The sequence below is a fragment of the Calidris pugnax genome, unplaced genomic scaffold, assembly GCF_001431845.1.
Source record: "Calidris pugnax isolate Ruff unplaced genomic scaffold, ASM143184v1 scaffold448, whole genome shotgun sequence".
NCBI lineage: Eukaryota > Metazoa > Chordata > Aves > Charadriiformes > Scolopacidae > Calidris > Calidris pugnax.
The window spans coordinates 80245-97549 of record NW_015091198.1 but is presented as its reverse complement, the minus strand read 5'-3'; the positions used below and the strand labels follow the sequence as shown (position 1 = coordinate 97549).

The window sequence follows — 17305 nt, the reverse complement described above, 5'->3', positions numbered from 1 at the left end:
AAGATCCTTTTAAGGAAAAAAAAAAAGTTTTTCTGGACTTCTAGTTACAGAAAGTTACCATTATCCCACCCTCATAAGTGTGTAAGGCATCTAAAATAAGGGAGAGAGATAAATTTTTTCTTATTTCAAGGCCAAACAGCAAAAATCAAGAATCACTCAAAATCAGCAGTAATTTCTAAAAATTAAAGTAAAGCTGCTGTTTTAGCCTTTAATTTCCCTTCAAGTATTGGCTAATTAAGAGTCACTTTGAAAATTCTATTTCTGCTCGGGCAGCACACCAAAATTTATTTAAAATGCATCACCACCACCTAAGGGCTTTTGATTTTTTTTTTCTAACCATCACTGAGGATTTCAGAAGCTTTGATCTTCAGCCTGCTCTAAAGCATAAAAATTTCTCTCCGCAAATATCCCTCTAACATACCATTATCAGACAGTTACTGTTTAAGAAGGGCAGACATGTCAAAAAGCACAACTCAAAAGGCACTCTGGAGTTACCTTGAGAAAGTAAAATAAACTAAAGAGTCCAATATCTAATGGGAAAAAGTCTGCTAGACAGAACCTGGATTTTATATGCATTGCATATTTTTTTTTCCAGGCACGTGTATCTCTTACACAATGTAATGTGCTAAAATACTAAAAATTATTCTGAAAAAAAATAATTATGCCACTTGTACTGATTTTCTACTGTTGCTTTCCAATATCACCCACAGTTGACTATTGCTAAAGGACTACTAATAAATTTAATCTACATAGAGACTTGTATTAACAATATGCTCTTCTCTCTCATCCACCAAAACCAGATTTATATGAAATAATTGTACTGTATCCCAAATTAATATTACATTTTCCACCTAAATTTGAAAATACTTCCTGAAGTCAATAGATATTTTTTTGTTAAGATACAAATTTTAACCTATTGCTAGACATTGAAAATTAACTTACCCATATCTGATTATCTCCTAATCAAAGTCAACACTGTATTCTATTTAGTTTCTCTGCAGCCTATAACTACAGGAAAATAAGTAACATTACAAGCATTATGAACTGCTATTGGAATAAACGTTGGTCAATCAATACTCATCCATATTAATCTAAATCTTTGTCGTACACCCTTGTGACCAAGATTACTCATGGCTGATTGCTGCTGTAAAGGTAACACTTGCAATGACAAACACATTGATAATTTAATGACAGCGCTGTGCAAGCTAGACTATGGATAAAAACAGACTGAGGGGCATTAGAAGGTGAGAGTTCCTCTCTTTTTAGAAGAGCTAGCTCTAGAAATAAAGTTATACATACAGCCAGAAATTCTTTCAGACGGTCTTCAATGCTTCCCTTGTGGATGGTAAACAAAGCCGCAGCAATCTGGTTGATAGCTTTTGCCAAGCAATGGATGTTGTTGCAATGCCCTAAACAAAACCATATACAAATTACCTCAGCATTATGTCTGAAAACGACAGCATTCTTTGGAAAATATCACCAAAGAGTAAACAGACTCGAGACAATTGAAGATCAATATTTAGCATCTTACACAACAGGGGCAAAGTACTTGTAGTTTGAACTTGGTATCAGGAAAGCCACCAGATCCCTTCTGAATGCTGTAATGGGCACAACAACTCGACAAAAGATCCCTGTGGCTTTTAGAAATAAGGAAAAAATAATACATTGGGAGATTATTTGGCTTCTACTAAACTTGAGAGTATTACCGCTTGGCTAGGTTAAAAAGATACGTGCAAGCAGGATTTTTTCAAGCTAATTGGCTAGTTTTCTCCCCTCCATGTAAATGAACAAGTCATCATGCCCAGACAGCATTCACCCAGGAGATCTACAGGAACTCATGAACAAAACTGTCCAATTGCTAACTGCTTTACATAACATCTTGCCTAAAACTCACCCAGGTGATTAAATGACACCTGCTTTAAAAGACAGCAGAAGAACTGCTCCTCAGTAAGCCTGACATCTCTTCTAGGCAAATTAAGTCGAATCTACCACTTAAAAACAAAATTAACAGACACCTGGGGATATACCTTGGGGAAAGTGCTAGCGTATGAAAATGAGGAGGTCTTTGAAGGAGTTAAAAAGGTTACAAGCACGCAAACCCTACTGATTCTTACCAATTCCTTTTGATCATTGCTGAGCACTGAGCTTGTTTTTTCATTCAGTGATTTATTTTAACTCCCAGATCATGCCTGAATAGTGGGGTCAGCTATACCCCAGCGCTCCACATGGGAAAAAAAAGATCTTTTTCCCCCATGCATATTACTATACTTAAAATGAATTTTACCTGTCATTTAATTGCACAATTTACTCAGTGTCACAATATTTATCTGCAGCTTTCTACTCCTCTAATATCCTCAAAAAAACTTCACATGATATGAAAATTTTCTCACTCTTCACCCTTCTTCTGCACGGTCTATGAATATGTTGACAAGTAGGTCCCAGCAAAGATCCCTGTGGATCTTCACCAGCAGGTCCTCAGAGTTGATACTTCCATGTCTCCTACTTTTTAATTAAATATTGCTGCATGAATATGCTAGTCCAAAAAAATGATAGATCACTACTTTCCTTGAACGCAGTGATCAAGGAATGAAGATCAAGAATATCTGTTCTGCTTAATTCTGCTAATTTAAGTTTATATTTGATTTTAAGTGGTTTGATTCTTTGAAATGGCTTCATTTTTATGTCCCAGAGACTGTAGAAAAAGCATCAGCAAGGGAATTCAGCTGATGAACTATTTTCTTCCAACCTGTGACAGGTTTTAAGTACTTAGAAAAGTCTATATCTCTTGCAGGCTACTGTTTTATTCTCGCCTCTAGACAACAAATTAGCCCTCTAACCTGATAAGTGACTAGCAGATCAGATTTCCTACTGAGAACAAAAAATAAAGGTTTGTTCAAGTCTGAGCCTTTATCTGGAGCTAGTGGATGAAACAGACTTGATCTTCAAGTAGGCAGAGAGAACGCAGACATTGCTAAATCTGTCCAAGAACTGTCTGTATTTGGGAGGTATGTCTTGCCAGATTAGAAAGCTGAAACTCCTTCAAATCTGTGACTTGTTGATGGATAAATTCAGGATTTGTCCAGGGAATGTGCTTCATAAAAAGCAGCCTTTATTAAGTTCTCATTCTGGAAATATCATCTATATTAAGTGTCTAAAGCCAGATGTTCTACAATAAGGGCAGAACACAAGAAAAAGTAATACTATGCAAGGAAGGCAGGACTGACAAGGTCTATTCTGTTTGTTCAGTTATTTTTGTAGAGTGAACATACTTTATAGATTCCTTTTGCCAGACTGTTTTCCTCTCAATAAAAAAGAGCCCACTCAATAAAGAATTACATAATACAGAGGCCACATCTCATAAAATCAGTAGCAACTCCTAATACGGGCTTATTTTGAGTTCTAGATGTAACTTCTCTCCAGCCACAGTTTTATGAGATTTTACTAACTGCACTTACTTTAAGAACCCACTTTGAAACAGGCTTTGTCTGACTACATGTTGATTTACTAACTGCACTTACTTTAAGAACCCACTTTGAAACAGGCTTTGTCTGACTACAGACAGAGTTACTGAATGTAAATGAAAATCACAGAAACTGGAATATTTAAGCCACATGATATAAAACAGGCAGAAGATAGAATTACCTGTTTCAGCCTGCTAAGACCCTGAGGACTAAGAGGGTCCTAGGAAGAGTCTGAAGAAGGCAAACCCATGTAAGGTCTAACCTGCTGGAGAATCTCCAGCTAGCCTGACTCACGTACTTAGAAATAAGTTTGCAGAGGGGTGAATGTGAAAACACAATCACTCTTAAGAACTTTTAGTACTGTCCCCCTGGCAGCAGACAGTGCTTCCAGAGGGTTTCTTTTATGAAACTATAAACAGTACTTAAGAGATGTGGTCTTAAACACACACATAAGCAAGTTAATTTGGATTGAGTAAAGAGAACCAACCTACTGTCCTTTAACAAGCCAGTTTCTACCCGTGCCCCTCACCCAATCACATGTGATATTCCCTATATTGCCTATATTCTGAGATTTTCATTCAGCCATCATGACTTTGAGAAAGTGTGCAAAAAACCGCAGAAATACTATGAGAGTACAGTCAACATGAAACAACTCTGTGGGTTACAGATTGTTCTTCCCTTTCATCAGAAAAACCTGTTAACTTTCAAATTTGCAACTTTTCAAATCAATGTTCAAGTTCTAATCATTGCATCAGAGATTTATAGAACTTCTTCACAAGTGGTAAAAGGCTACATTATCTGTTTAAAATGAAATTATAGTTAACAGATCTCTAATCTCTCAAAATTAAAGAAAACATTAATTAACCCTATTTAAAACAATAATCTTGGGTGTCTCAAAAAATGTGATCTGCATACTACACTAGTTGATACATAAAGCTTTCAGAATTTTTGATCTTTTCCTAGTACTTTAAATTTGCAGAAGTTTAGACATTCTTTTTGTGAGTTAAATTTTGACCAGATGAAAAATAATGCATTAAAAATATATATATATATAGAGAAAACCACACTGTACCCAGTAAAGGGATGCAGAATAAACATGGTCTTTTGTGTGAGCCATGCTACACATCACAAAGGAAATAGCTTGAACAGCTGAAAGGTGACTTTTGTATGTGTTGGAACAGTTTTGTCAGTCTTCCCCCACCCCACCCCCCTTAATTTTGTCTGAAAGAGAACTTTTTGTGGATTACATGCAAAGAATGTCCTTGAGGCAAAGATTTTATTTTTCTTTTTTTAAGTAAGAAAGCTCAACTACTGTGTAGGACATAATTCTGTTCACAGCTTACACCTTCCAGATTCTGCTTTCAAAATTTTATGCTTAGTAATATGAACAGCGTATTAAATATAGAAAAGACACCTTGTATGAGTGGCCCAAGGCCAAGGTAAAGATTACTAAAACATCTATACTATTATATAATAAGTCTCACACTAATTAATACAGAACACATACTCTAGCAATTCCATATATTAGGACGAGATTGCCCCCTACAGTATTTGAACTGTTCTTAAAATCTCAAGTAGAAGACTGATTTTTCATAGAAAGTTAACTCAAGCATGAAGTAAATGCTTTTTAAAGTAACTTTCAGAGGAACTTTCCTGGATTAGAGCTACGCTCATTTTCAAATTTTGTTTACTACAAAATATAAGTAAATCTTTGAAGCAAAAGTATTCAAGAAGCTACCACGACTATTACAAAGAAAAGATTCACTGCAAATATTTAGCTGACTCTACATTACCTTCAATGGCAGGGCTATACTGAGACATCACATTACTGGCCAGAGTCGGCAAGGAGACCGCCACGAAGACCATGAGAAGGCAAGCAATTTTATATTCTTCTTCTGGACTAATGTTTTCTGAAAACAAAAACAAAGTTCTTTAATTAAAGAAGCCATCTCAAAGTATTTCCTTTCAATTGCAGATAGCTTAGAATACGAAATGTCTGACCAAACTGAAATTTAAACCCATCAATGCATAGACAAACTCAATGTCTATACAAAAGGAGGAATATTACATCAGTCTTGCCAAAAGATACAGGGTGGAGCTTCAAAACGTTCAGTTTGTTATCTACAAGAACGAAGGGAAACCACCGCCACCCTATCACTTCTAACCACTTAGTTATTAAGACTTTAATATGCTGAGCACAATAGTAATGGGAAAAAAAGCAATAAAAATCTCAGTAAGGAAGATAGGGAAAAAGCTGAAGACTGTCAAAAAACTCAAGTGCTTTTATGCCTTCAAATCTGCCAGAGTAAACAAAACTGAAAAGCTTAGACAGTGATGCTTTAAAGCAGATAAGAGGAAGCACTATGCATGTTAGAACATTAACATGTTTATTTTACCTTGTTTCTTCTTGTAAGCTCCATGTTAACACTTGTGTAACGTAACAGTAACACAATGTTCTTAACTTCACAAAATCCATTCAGCTGCCATTTCAGCTCCTAACATCTACTTACGTGACACAGATTTGTTACAGATCTGTACAACCAAACTGATCATGTCCATAGTTGCTCACAATAGAGTCCTATTTTCATTGTCTTTAAATCACAGCAGTTTGCACCATTAGCTATTAAACTCCTTCAATATCTACTCATTCTTTTCTAGGTGAACAAGTTAACTTGTATGTGGTTGAAAAGATTCTCAAGCTAGAACATCAGTAGGCAGCAGGCACAAATAATTTATGTTCTTATGCCATTGTGGAGTTCAAAGGAATACAAAGGACTCAAGATACAAAACTCTCCTCCTAGCATTTTCAACACTTCCATGCTTGGCTGCATTTTTTTTTCCTCCTCCTGTTTTTTGGTGGTTTTTAGAGGGTTATTTTGCTTGTTTGGTATTTTTTGTGGGTTGTTTTTTTTCGTTGTCACTTACACTTCTTAAGTTGTAACTTCTTACCTGATTTTTGGGAAGACAGTGCTACAACCAAGGCAGGATCAATCTCACAAGGCAATCCAGCAGCGGATGACAGTTCATATACATTCATTGCCACCTGAAGACCAGAAGAAAGACAATTACAAAAATGACAACATGGAATGATTTTTTTGTAAACATGATGAAGCACAACGTTGCTGTGATGTTTAAAATCTTCATATTAGGGTTTAAGGCAGTGAGGAATTTAAGGGACTTGGCTAAAACAGGATAAAGAGACTCTAGATTTTTGTTTGTTTCTAATCTACACTGAACAGCTGGGTCAGTACTTTGTGTGCTAAATTGTAATTTCATTTTGTCAAGCCAAACGAAGCTTGTATACTTTTCCACATTACCTCCAAAGCAAACATCATGACTTCCAATTAGCTATTTCTACATCTTTCTTCACTGTAGCAGATTTTCTCTACCAGACCTGAAGGATCAGCTAACATCTGCAAATCTTTTTAGACAAAAGCCAGAAGTCACAATGTGGTCAAGTATTAGTGTAAGGCAGAAATCTTACAGCATTCAAATTCGATACAGATTCAGTGTCTAGTGATTTCAGTGTCTAGTGATTTCAAGTGCCAAGATTTAACCTCTCAGTGGCCCTAACACTTGGAGGAACTAAGAGCATCTTCCAGGCTGTATCTTTCACTGCCACTAACAAACATTCACCATGGTTCTTCTCTCTTTACCCTATTTACATTTTGGGCTGTAGTTCAGATGAATCTCTGCAAAAGCAGGTTTACATCAAATACAAAGGACTATGGGAAACACTAGCAACTTGTCTTACTGACATTAATATTTGAGAAGTCTTACACTTTGCCCATAAATTCTCACATATAGTTGGCCAGCTCCACACAGGGGGATGCTCTGCAGTCTATCCTTATTCATGTCCTCCAGCCTGGCTACCCAAGTGCAAGTTCTGATATGAAAAGCATACAATGCTGTTTGCACAACAGGACACACAATATTAGCTTGAGTACAGTCCTGCATTAAAAGAATTCCACAGCATCTGGATGAGAGCTGGTTCACAACAAACCGGTTAAGGAACAATGGTGGAACAAATGCAAGCCTCTTTCTAAAAGCCTGTATAGACAACCCAACGACTTAATATAAAAAATAACCAAATAAAAGGAGAATAAACCCCCATTTTGCCAGTCACCCCAAATCATAAGTTTCAGGGACACTAAAAATATCATTTCATAATAAGTATTTATTTCATCAACAGCTTTAAAGCTATTTATGCTTTGCTTGGTAAATTCAGTACATCGGAAATTACTGTGTTATTATGTTCTAAAATATGCCCAATTGGGCAATTGTCCCAAACCATTGTACAAAGCCCTGTAAAGATCTGCCTGTTGACATGTCTTCATTTAAGAAAAAAAAAGTCTGCCTTACTGTCCCAAAAAAAGCCTTTGTTGCCTACAATTGCACTGCTGTATGTGACACGGCCAGGAGAAAGCTCAGACAATGAGCTGCTGATTGTCCACAGGGTTTAATTGTTAGCAGGCTCCTAGCACAGTTCTGGCCCTTCCAACAAGCTGTTCTCAAGACAAAGCTCTGGCAGTGTTTATGGGGTAACATATGTCAGAGCTCCCAGTATTCCCAGTAGGGACTATGGACAAGACTACACAGGTTTGGCTTCTTCTCCATGCACAATGCTCCAAACAAGCCTACGTGGCATCACTCCACACCACAGGACGTGACATCTACGGTTGGTATCATGGGAACACCAGCATGGTGGACCGTACCACAGCACTTAAAATTTATTTCAGGCACTTTGAACAAGAAAAACACACACATAATAGATATATTTAAGAATGAGAGTGGAATTACAGCAGGCCCAGAGAAGGCCAACAGGTAAGTATTATGTGAAGCAGAGGGAACTAGGTGGTGCTACATGGCACAAGCTAGAGAACAGTCCTCAGCATGGTTTCATTTCGCAGAAAATAGTGCTTTTTTTGCCATCCAATTATTCCAGTGACTGCAAATTACCCCAGTGACTTCCAGAAGAGAAGCAGCAAGTACTAACGCTTCCTCCTATCTGCTGACACAAATGAGTTCAGTGATGTCTTTAGAGATCCACTGAGATGTTTAAGATTATCTCTGTTCATCAGCTTAAAAATATCAATGGTAAAATACCATCTTGAATGATTACTGTTACAGCCTTTATCCACCATATTTTCCAGCACTCCTTTGACACCAGAGGGTGGAAGATGCTTTCTGAAAAGATCCAAGCAAAGCAAGCAGTCAACTTCCCTTCCTATCTCTTGTGCATGCTGATTCCTCAAGTTCAATAATGGGACACAATGCTTTGGTGATCAGAGATTTTCTCTGTAACCACAGGTGAGAATTTTAGAAAGACTTTTCTTGAGTACTGTGAAGGCAACTTGCATCATTTTGATATAATTTTTATCATAGTCAGTATCCTTGAAGTTAATTTTCCGTGGCATTTCCACAAAATTCCTCTATTCTGGTATGCATTTCAATGTTTTCTGGGACATCAAACACTCATGGCTGGTTTATCAGCATTGCAAGTTTCAAAGAGCATGTGATTATATTTCGGAGTGAAGTAACATATGTGTGAAATGTCAGTCACTTATATTCTTCATGTAACCTCTGACTCATTTTCAGACAGAACGCTAAATCATGTCTTCTGAAATCAAGAGGCCCACAATAACGGACTCTGAACTGTTCTTGTAATGTACTTTTAAGAAGGAGAAAGTAGCTTTTTTGTTTAGCGAATTTTCATACACAACAGAGCTTAAGTTTCTTTCCTCAGGAGTAACAGCAAAACATAAACTTGAAGTTCAGAAACAACATATTCCTGCCCTCAAAAACCATTCTTTGCTCAAGAGAAGATTTCTTAAAATTGTTTCCGTAAAAGTGAATCAAGAGTTGCACAATGCATATCCCACTACTTAGTCTCTGCAAATCAAATTGCCACAATACCATTAAGAAGCTTGCAAATCTTCACAGGCTCCAGGCTGCAAAACGAGATTAAAAAACCAGCTGCAGATGCTGTGCATACATGTCCAGAAGGTATGTGATGTACCAACAAGGTTTTTTTGGATGAGAACACTCTACCATTGAGAAGCAAGGCACCTTATCTAAGCTGCTAACTCTTTTTTCAAGTGTTTCAGATGGTGGGTTCACAAAAACTTTCAATTTAAGGTCAAAAATATGCTTGTAGCTATTACATGCACAGAGTTCCAATCATGTACACAGACTTCTTGAAACATTTAGTTTTACCGGTTACGCTGCTCACACCACAAAGTAGCTCAGTATTCTTCCCTTTATTGCTTAGTCATCTTTTAACACTTCATAAATTTTGCTTTTAATTCTTTTCATGAAAGTTCTCAAACGTGATTACAGGCAGATAGAGACTTGTGCTTATGCTGTCAGTCAGTTGTTTTTTTCCCCCATTACGAATCTACAGATGCACAACTTCTTAGCTCTATGGAAAAAACGGGTGTTCTCCATTTCTGGATTTTTTCACACTAAACATGAAAGTCCTGCCCCTTGCATATTTTCAGTATGGTCCCAAAATGACTCCATCACCCTCTGGGCCAAACATTACCTTCATGTCCGTCTCTCTTGGAATGTGATCTTTGAAGTCTTCAATGGAACTTACAAGGAAAGGAATGTGGTAGGATAAGACCTAAGAGACACAAACACAGATGAAATGACAAAAAATACTTCCCATGTTAATGATCAGTTATACACTATCATTATTTTACTAGATGTATCAATTTTTAAATTAGTTTTTATTTTATGCATATTGTTTGCAGATTAAAGCCCAATAAACAAAATTGAGCAGTTTGCAAACAGAGTAAAAGAAAGCTTTTACAATGTACTAAACAGACAAAACCTTGAAAAGCGTGCTCAAACTAAAACTTATGTTTTAATTAACGTAATGTTAATGTAACATTTCGCTGAACAGTACCCAATAAAGTGGATCCCCCCTACTTGGAATTCAAAGTTCAGTTATGACTGAACTTCGCCATTTTACCCACATGCCAATCTTTAAGAGGTAGCATTTCTAAATAGTGAAGCTCCAAATAGCTTATAATTCCATTAAATTAAATACAATGAAAATTATACAGAAGATAGCCAGTTATTTCTTACATCTCTAAGCGCTTCTTGTGCCAAAGACCGAAAAGACAAGATAACACCAATAATTGTCATTCTCTTCAAAACACTGTCAACAGCTGGAGAGAGAGAAGAACAATAGTGAACAAGTTGGTAATTACAAGCTCAATTCTTCAAAAAAGAGAAAGAAAAACATTTAACAAAATACTGAAAAACACAAGGTACTGAAACAATGGCATTCCTTAGAAGACCCAAAATAAACAGTGCTTAAGCAAGTTTTTATAGCCAAGTTGACAATGGGATTTTCAGTAGATGTATCCTGTTAACCACTTCATGGAATGAACTTTGTTACACACAGCTGACAAAACTGGATGCTAAAATTAGTTCTGTGTTTTCCTGAGGCCAAATATGTCTCTTTATAATAACCATTTTTGTTAAAAATTTTTGTTAAAAATAGTTACATGTGAAAATCCTTCCAAGGAATGCAATTTACACTGTGATGAAATCAAATCAGAAGTGTGTGTCAAAAAAGCCTATGTTTTCTATTCTATGGTTATGCACTTGGTAGTTATAGCTATGCGTTACCACCCCGAAGAGAAAAAATGCTCAAAGCTCATCACTGCTATAGTGCTGGTGTACTAATTAACACTGAAATCTCAGTTTCTCTCTACGTGAGACGACTAGAAGATTTTGAAAAGATGCATCAGTTTATACAAGCTCACATGCATTTTGCTGCTTCTATATACTTAGTACACAGAAATTAATTTTTCTCATTTTCTTTATAAAGACAAAAACTCCATATCTTTAGTAGGACCTTGCTAGTTACTCACATGATAATCTTTTAAAGAGTGCTGCCATCTGGTCAGGCTTGTCGAAGCTGGTCCTCATTTGTGTTAGAACTTCAACATTCTCCACTACAAGTTTCTAAAAAGAAACAAGGATTCAGGTCAGCTACAGATTCCAGTATGTTAACAGAATAAATACGTGGCTTAGGATATTTCAGTCTGGCAAAGAGGCAACTTAACTCATGGACTACAGATGTACCCATTGTGTTCTTAATGGGACTACAAAACTGGTATTATCATTAGGCACTACTCTATCCAAACCCAAGCTCTGAATCAAAAAGCAGAGAATTAGATACCCTTTGGAACGTGATTTTTACATTCAGTAGTGTGTACAATTTCTTAAGACAAGGGAATGAAACTCAGTAAACGGTAGCTCCTCATTCTAGTTTAGCTTTTTATAAGAAAAATATACATATATCAATAAAAATGCAGATTCACAGAGTAATCCATTCCTTTGGGTTGCTCCTTGCACTAGTTCTGCTGTAAGGATTAGAAATACAGTGTCGGTAAAACTGAAGAACGGAACAAAAAGTTTGCCAGATTGCTAAACCTTGGTGCAGTATACTTGAATTTTTTTTCCATTACAATATAAAATAAACCCAAAGATATTCAAGTCCCGACACCTTAGCACGAAACAGTTAAACTCAAGTTCAGTATTCTTCATGTCAGTTTGACCAAAAGAAAAGAAAATGTGTGCCTGTTTCTAATTTGTAACAACTGTCATACATGCAACTTTTAGCATTAGGGTAAATGTAATAATTTCCCTACAATCACTCTCCAAATACATATCAGATTTAAATTATGGAGATTGCATAATCACATCTATAAAATGTCAGATCCAAAAAGGGTTCCTTGCTAGCTGAGGAACTTACGTTGCGCAAAGTAGTATTTTTAAACTCTCTTCAAGCAAGAAATAGGTCCTTTATTCTAACATAAAATATTTTTGCAGTTTGAATGCAAGGTAGCTTATTTCAGAAATGGAAAATTAGATTATCTCTCTCTATGTAGGGGACATCAAGCAGCTAAGAAAATTTAGGTATCTTGTGTACCTCTGAACATTAAATGAAGAAAGTGCTTCCCTTCTTTTAAAGAAGACTTAATTTAGTGTTTTTTATACTAAATAGTATCAAGGTAGAAAAGAACTGAAAGATGGAGGAAGAAAACAAGATATTTTTAATTGGGGGTGGTTTTCCAAAGTGATTAGTAAGAGTTTTATTTTTTCAAGTGGATGCATTCTAATCCACCTTAATTACTAGGCAGCACAGACAAAAGGAGCCATGAGAGAGGGAGCAGGAAGAACTATTATTCATCAAATGCAGGCCATTATAAGCCTGGACTATAATTTAAGATATATCATGTAAAATCTAAGAGGAGACATACCTGCAGAAACCTACAGCTAAGGACCTGAGAAAATTTGACCTTTGATAGTTCTATTAAATGCTTTAATGGTTGCATTTTACTTTGCTTCAATCCACCCTGAAAACAGGGCAAAACATAGCAACTGGCAAGCATGGAAATTAAATTTCAGAGTAAATATTCCTGTGACCACAGGAGAAGAAAAAAAAAAAAGCTAGCACAACTGAAACTATGATGCTGCTATGAAATAAAGGGTGGTCTGTGTTTACTCCCTCCTCTTAGAAAAGTAGCCCATGCAAAAGCAGACCTGTTCAAGTTTCAGTTTCCCATGACACTGTGTCATGGCCATGCTGTCTGCATAAGCTCAAGTCTATCCATAAACCACCCCCAGTTTCCCATGACACTGTGTCATGGCCATGATGTCTGCATAAATTCAAGTCTATCCATAAACCACCCTGTCTTCCCACTTTGGTTCTTCCTATCTTCAGTGAGAAGCAAGGAAAGAAACAAGCTATGTGAGATGCAGCAAACTAACCATCTCCAAGAATGTGTGTACACACATAGAAACACACCATGTACTTCTATGCTGAAAGCCAAAGCAAGACTGGTTTGTACTGGAATCAAGATGGGCAACTTTAAACCAACTGATGTATCAGAACTTGGCAGATGTGCGACATTTTAATTTAAAACCCTCAAAGCTCTCCAGAATGCAAGATTGAAGGCAATAGCCCACGCACATTGTTATCGAGTCAAGCTTTCAGCTTTACAAAAAATAACCAGCATATTAGTTTAAGATTTAAAAGGAACAGGCTCAAATACAGTTCAAAGAGTTACTTAAATGAGGCAAACTTCCCTTCCTCGCCCCAGTCCTAAACTTCAGATATAAAACCAACACCTGGTCCCACTGCGGGAAGCAAAGCAAGCATGTTGAACCCTACTCTTAATAAATTCCCCATCCTATCCTCTTGTTGCTTCCTTCCCCCAAACGCAGATGTTTCTCTGTGCTCTCTTGCTAAGCCAACTGCATCTCAGCCAAAGAGATGAACATTTTATTACTTTTTTTCCTCCAAATATGTGGTCATGTGCATGTGGATCTACATTATGTTCTGCTTATCCTGAGCAGTATCAGAAAACAACAAATCTCAGAGACAATTTTAAGTTGCTTTTTAAAAAAAAGAAATACCCAGAGCTACAATACCAACTGTACCAACTTTGAGGAAGTACAACCACAGTAAGTAGACAAAGATAGCAAGAACCAACAAACATCTGCCCAAGGCTTGGTGTTTTACTTGAAACATGACTGTGTCACTTTGCACAAAGATGTCACTTTGTGCATAGCCAGGAGTTACAGAATTTAACCTTAAAATCATAGTGTTCTGACATGGAAAGTCTCATCCTAACATCCAACATCCTAACATCCAACAGCTGGAATGGGCAAAAGGAATCAACTACCCTGCCTGGCTGGTCACTCAGGTCAGGGTTGCTGCATGCTCTTGTGGAGCTGGGAAAGGATGAGCAGCCCCTCTCCTCAAACTGTGACACTGAAGAAAAGGCTTCAGATCTTTTAGGGCATCATAGCAACTCAGCAGCACCTGAACTCACATTTACAGGGAGAACAAGGTCTCTGAAATTGTAATATGGGACATTATTAAAAACATGCACTTTTAAAGGCCTGGTATGCTAACATAATAAGCTGTTCTTGAAGAAAAAAATGAAAGTTCTTTAGATCTCTTAAGTATTCATGTGCATTTTTAATAACACAGCATGAATGAATAGCTAAAAAAAAATTCCTTATGGTAATTAGTGGTTAAGTAAGTTGAAGATGAGATGTAGTAACAACTTGGAATTAAATTTGGAAATGATATTAAAAGAGTAAATCATATGAAATGCAAACATATCCATGCCAATTAGTGGCATTTTTATAGTATGACTACCCTGGTAAAGTAGTACATGTTATTAAATTTATTAGAACTTCTTTCCAGAAAGTTAATTACAAAGACACCAAGTGCTTCCCCTGTCATTGTTTTGAATATACATGCAACTAGCTTCCTTGACAGGCCCATATTTCCATCTTTTTTCACGGCACCAACTCTATTGTTTGTTTGTTGCTGTAGGTATCAGGCTTAATTATGAGAATATAGACATTGATAATAAATGGATACTGTTCAGCTAGAGCGAAATGCATGTCTGAAAATGAGAAAAACAAAGAAAAAAAGACCTGAAGTCTCCCATCCGTGTAAACTGAACAACAGATGCAAACAAACATGATAAAGAAAGTAAGGCCGTATAGATGGCTAAGATACAGGTGAGATTTTCATGGTAAGTTTGGAGAGTCAGCAAACTTGGGTCAGTGCTTTGCAAGCACCTGGAGATCTTGAAAAACATTTCTCTTCCCATTGATGATAAGAAGAGAGTTGACTGCTAACTGAGGGCACCTAACAAATCAACAGAGCCTGCATCGAGTCCTGCCCATTCAGCTGTTGAGGAATGTGGGACACACACATACTACATGTGCAAATGTACTATATAATAAAATTCACAGCTTTATCAGTTTGTTTGATGCAGTAATTTCAAAAAGATGGCATGCAGAAGCACAGTTAAATATCGTAAAAGAAGCTTAAACAGAAAACAACCCGCCTTCCCACCCACCATTTTCCCAAGGTTACCTTAAGCTCAGCAACCTGTGAAGAAATGTGCCACATCAGACTTTCACTTAGGAACTTCATGCCATATGGTCCCAGAAGTTCAGAGAGGGCTCTCATTTCTGAGAAATAAAACAAACTGTTCTACTTCAAACATTCCTCCTTATTTGACACCCATCACGTGTCTAGCAGTAGTGTTTTAATTGCAAAAATATTTTACCAAAAAAACAGAATTTTAGGTATGAGAACTTGTATTGTAATAGAACTGTAGCAGCAGTCACCGACACATCATACTCCTATCTCTGCAGCTCAAATGCAACGACCCTACTCTGTCCAAAAATAGGAAAAGTGAGCTCCCTCAAGGGAAAGAGGCAGCACGAATAAAAGTACTTAGAATACTACTGAAAGTTAACAAGTGCTGTCTATAAGAGAATGCTCTAAGAGTTGCTGTTACTCCAATTACTCCAGCATACGGTAACTACCCCTCACAAGCATTCAGTAGAAACATCAAAGTTTACCTGATATGTCAGAGTATTCCTCAGCATTGAATGTCAACTCATTTTCTGTAGGCAAATTCACAAATGCCTTCATGGCTGGAAAATAGGCTATGTGACCATTGCTGACTTGCCGTAGCAAAGTTTCCAAATACCTTATCAGAAAAGAAAGTAGTTTTAGATTAAAAGACACGTGTTGATAGCTATTCTATATAGATGAAGTATACTTATGTGACAAGGCACAGCAAAGCCTATAGACTAAAGTTTTACTTTCATAGTTCAACTGATATATGTATCTTACTTTACGTCTCCCCACTATGAAAAGAGAATTTTACAACAGGCAAACTTCAAAGTGCATTTAACAGGTACTGGGAGAAGTAAACTTGTGAAGTTGAAAACTTTATAAAACACCAGAACACTCCATTTCTCCAACTCCAGATTTTTAATTAAATAAAAAAAAATATAAAAACTTGTAACAAGTGTTCATGTAATTACTTACCAATTCGTGTACAGACTGGTAATGGTTGGCTCACCATGACTATCTAAATGCTGGGTTTGCTGAAGCAGAACATTGTTAAACACTCGCGTAATGTCGATCTGTACATAATTTTCTATTGACTGGAGCACTGTCATATAGGCTCTTACACTGGTTAACAGCTCTGAAGGCTTTGCAATCTCTTGTGTTGCTTGATTATACATAGTCATTCCAACAATCGACCTTTTAGAAACAAAAAAAAAGGAAAACAAATACATTGCATTCATTAGTCAAATTAAACAGATGCAGCTATAAGAATGATTTTATATTCAAAAGTTTTTACTGGAATACTTCTCCAGTCTGCAAGTATAAAACTCTAATCAATGAACATACTATACCAGCACTTTTAAAAATATTGCTAGATGTTGAAGACAACTGTATTCATGGTTTCAGCAAAAACGTCGTAAGACTGTAAGGACACTCACTGAGCACTTTTAAAATAAAGCTTTTTCCTCCCCCATATATAAGGGCAATCCACAACGTGGAAAACTTATATTACAACTGCTTTGGTAAATAAAGTCTTTTAAAATGCAAAACTTCTAGGAAATGCAAAAGCAATGACGTATTAAAGTGTTCAAAGCATATAAACTAAGGTAAAAGTTCTTTGATCAAAGTTGCTGTCATTGTTTTAGTTTGAAATATCTGTAAAAAAAATAATCATATAGCTATAATTAAGTATGAATTGAAAATACTCAAAGCAGAACTTTTATCTTATGTTGCTCTGTGTAAGTATTTAAAGGCGTGCCTGATTATCTTGAGATAATAACTATGCTGACTGAGTGCATAAATTCTGCAAGACACAGACTATACACCATTTAATCTCTTTCTCTGTCTCAGCTCACTCAGTATTAAAAAAACTCTCAAAGTTATCGTGAAAGATCTCATATCTTTTGCAATAGATAGCTTTCCTAGAACA

The 17305-nt window shown here is 36.5% G+C and overlaps 1 protein-coding gene across 1 annotated transcript in view; it reads right to left on the bottom strand.

Annotated features, from left to right (window-relative positions):
• The window catches only part of NCKAP1 (NCK-associated protein 1), a 49533-nt gene that overhangs the window by 3207 nt on the left and 29021 nt on the right, over positions 1 to 17305 (bottom strand). The window contains exons 21-29 of the mRNA XM_014959638.1: positions 16354 to 16572; positions 15879 to 16009; positions 15385 to 15482; positions 11348 to 11441; positions 10554 to 10636; positions 10006 to 10086; positions 6411 to 6504; positions 5255 to 5371; positions 1300 to 1409 (exon numbers count right to left, since the gene is read on the bottom strand). Of these exons, the coding sequence (XP_014815124.1) occupies positions 1300 to 1409; positions 5255 to 5371; positions 6411 to 6504; positions 10006 to 10086; positions 10554 to 10636; positions 11348 to 11441; positions 15385 to 15482; positions 15879 to 16009; positions 16354 to 16572 (1027 nt within the window). The remainder of the gene's footprint in view (positions 1 to 1299; positions 1410 to 5254; positions 5372 to 6410; positions 6505 to 10005; positions 10087 to 10553; positions 10637 to 11347; positions 11442 to 15384; positions 15483 to 15878; positions 16010 to 16353; positions 16573 to 17305) is intronic.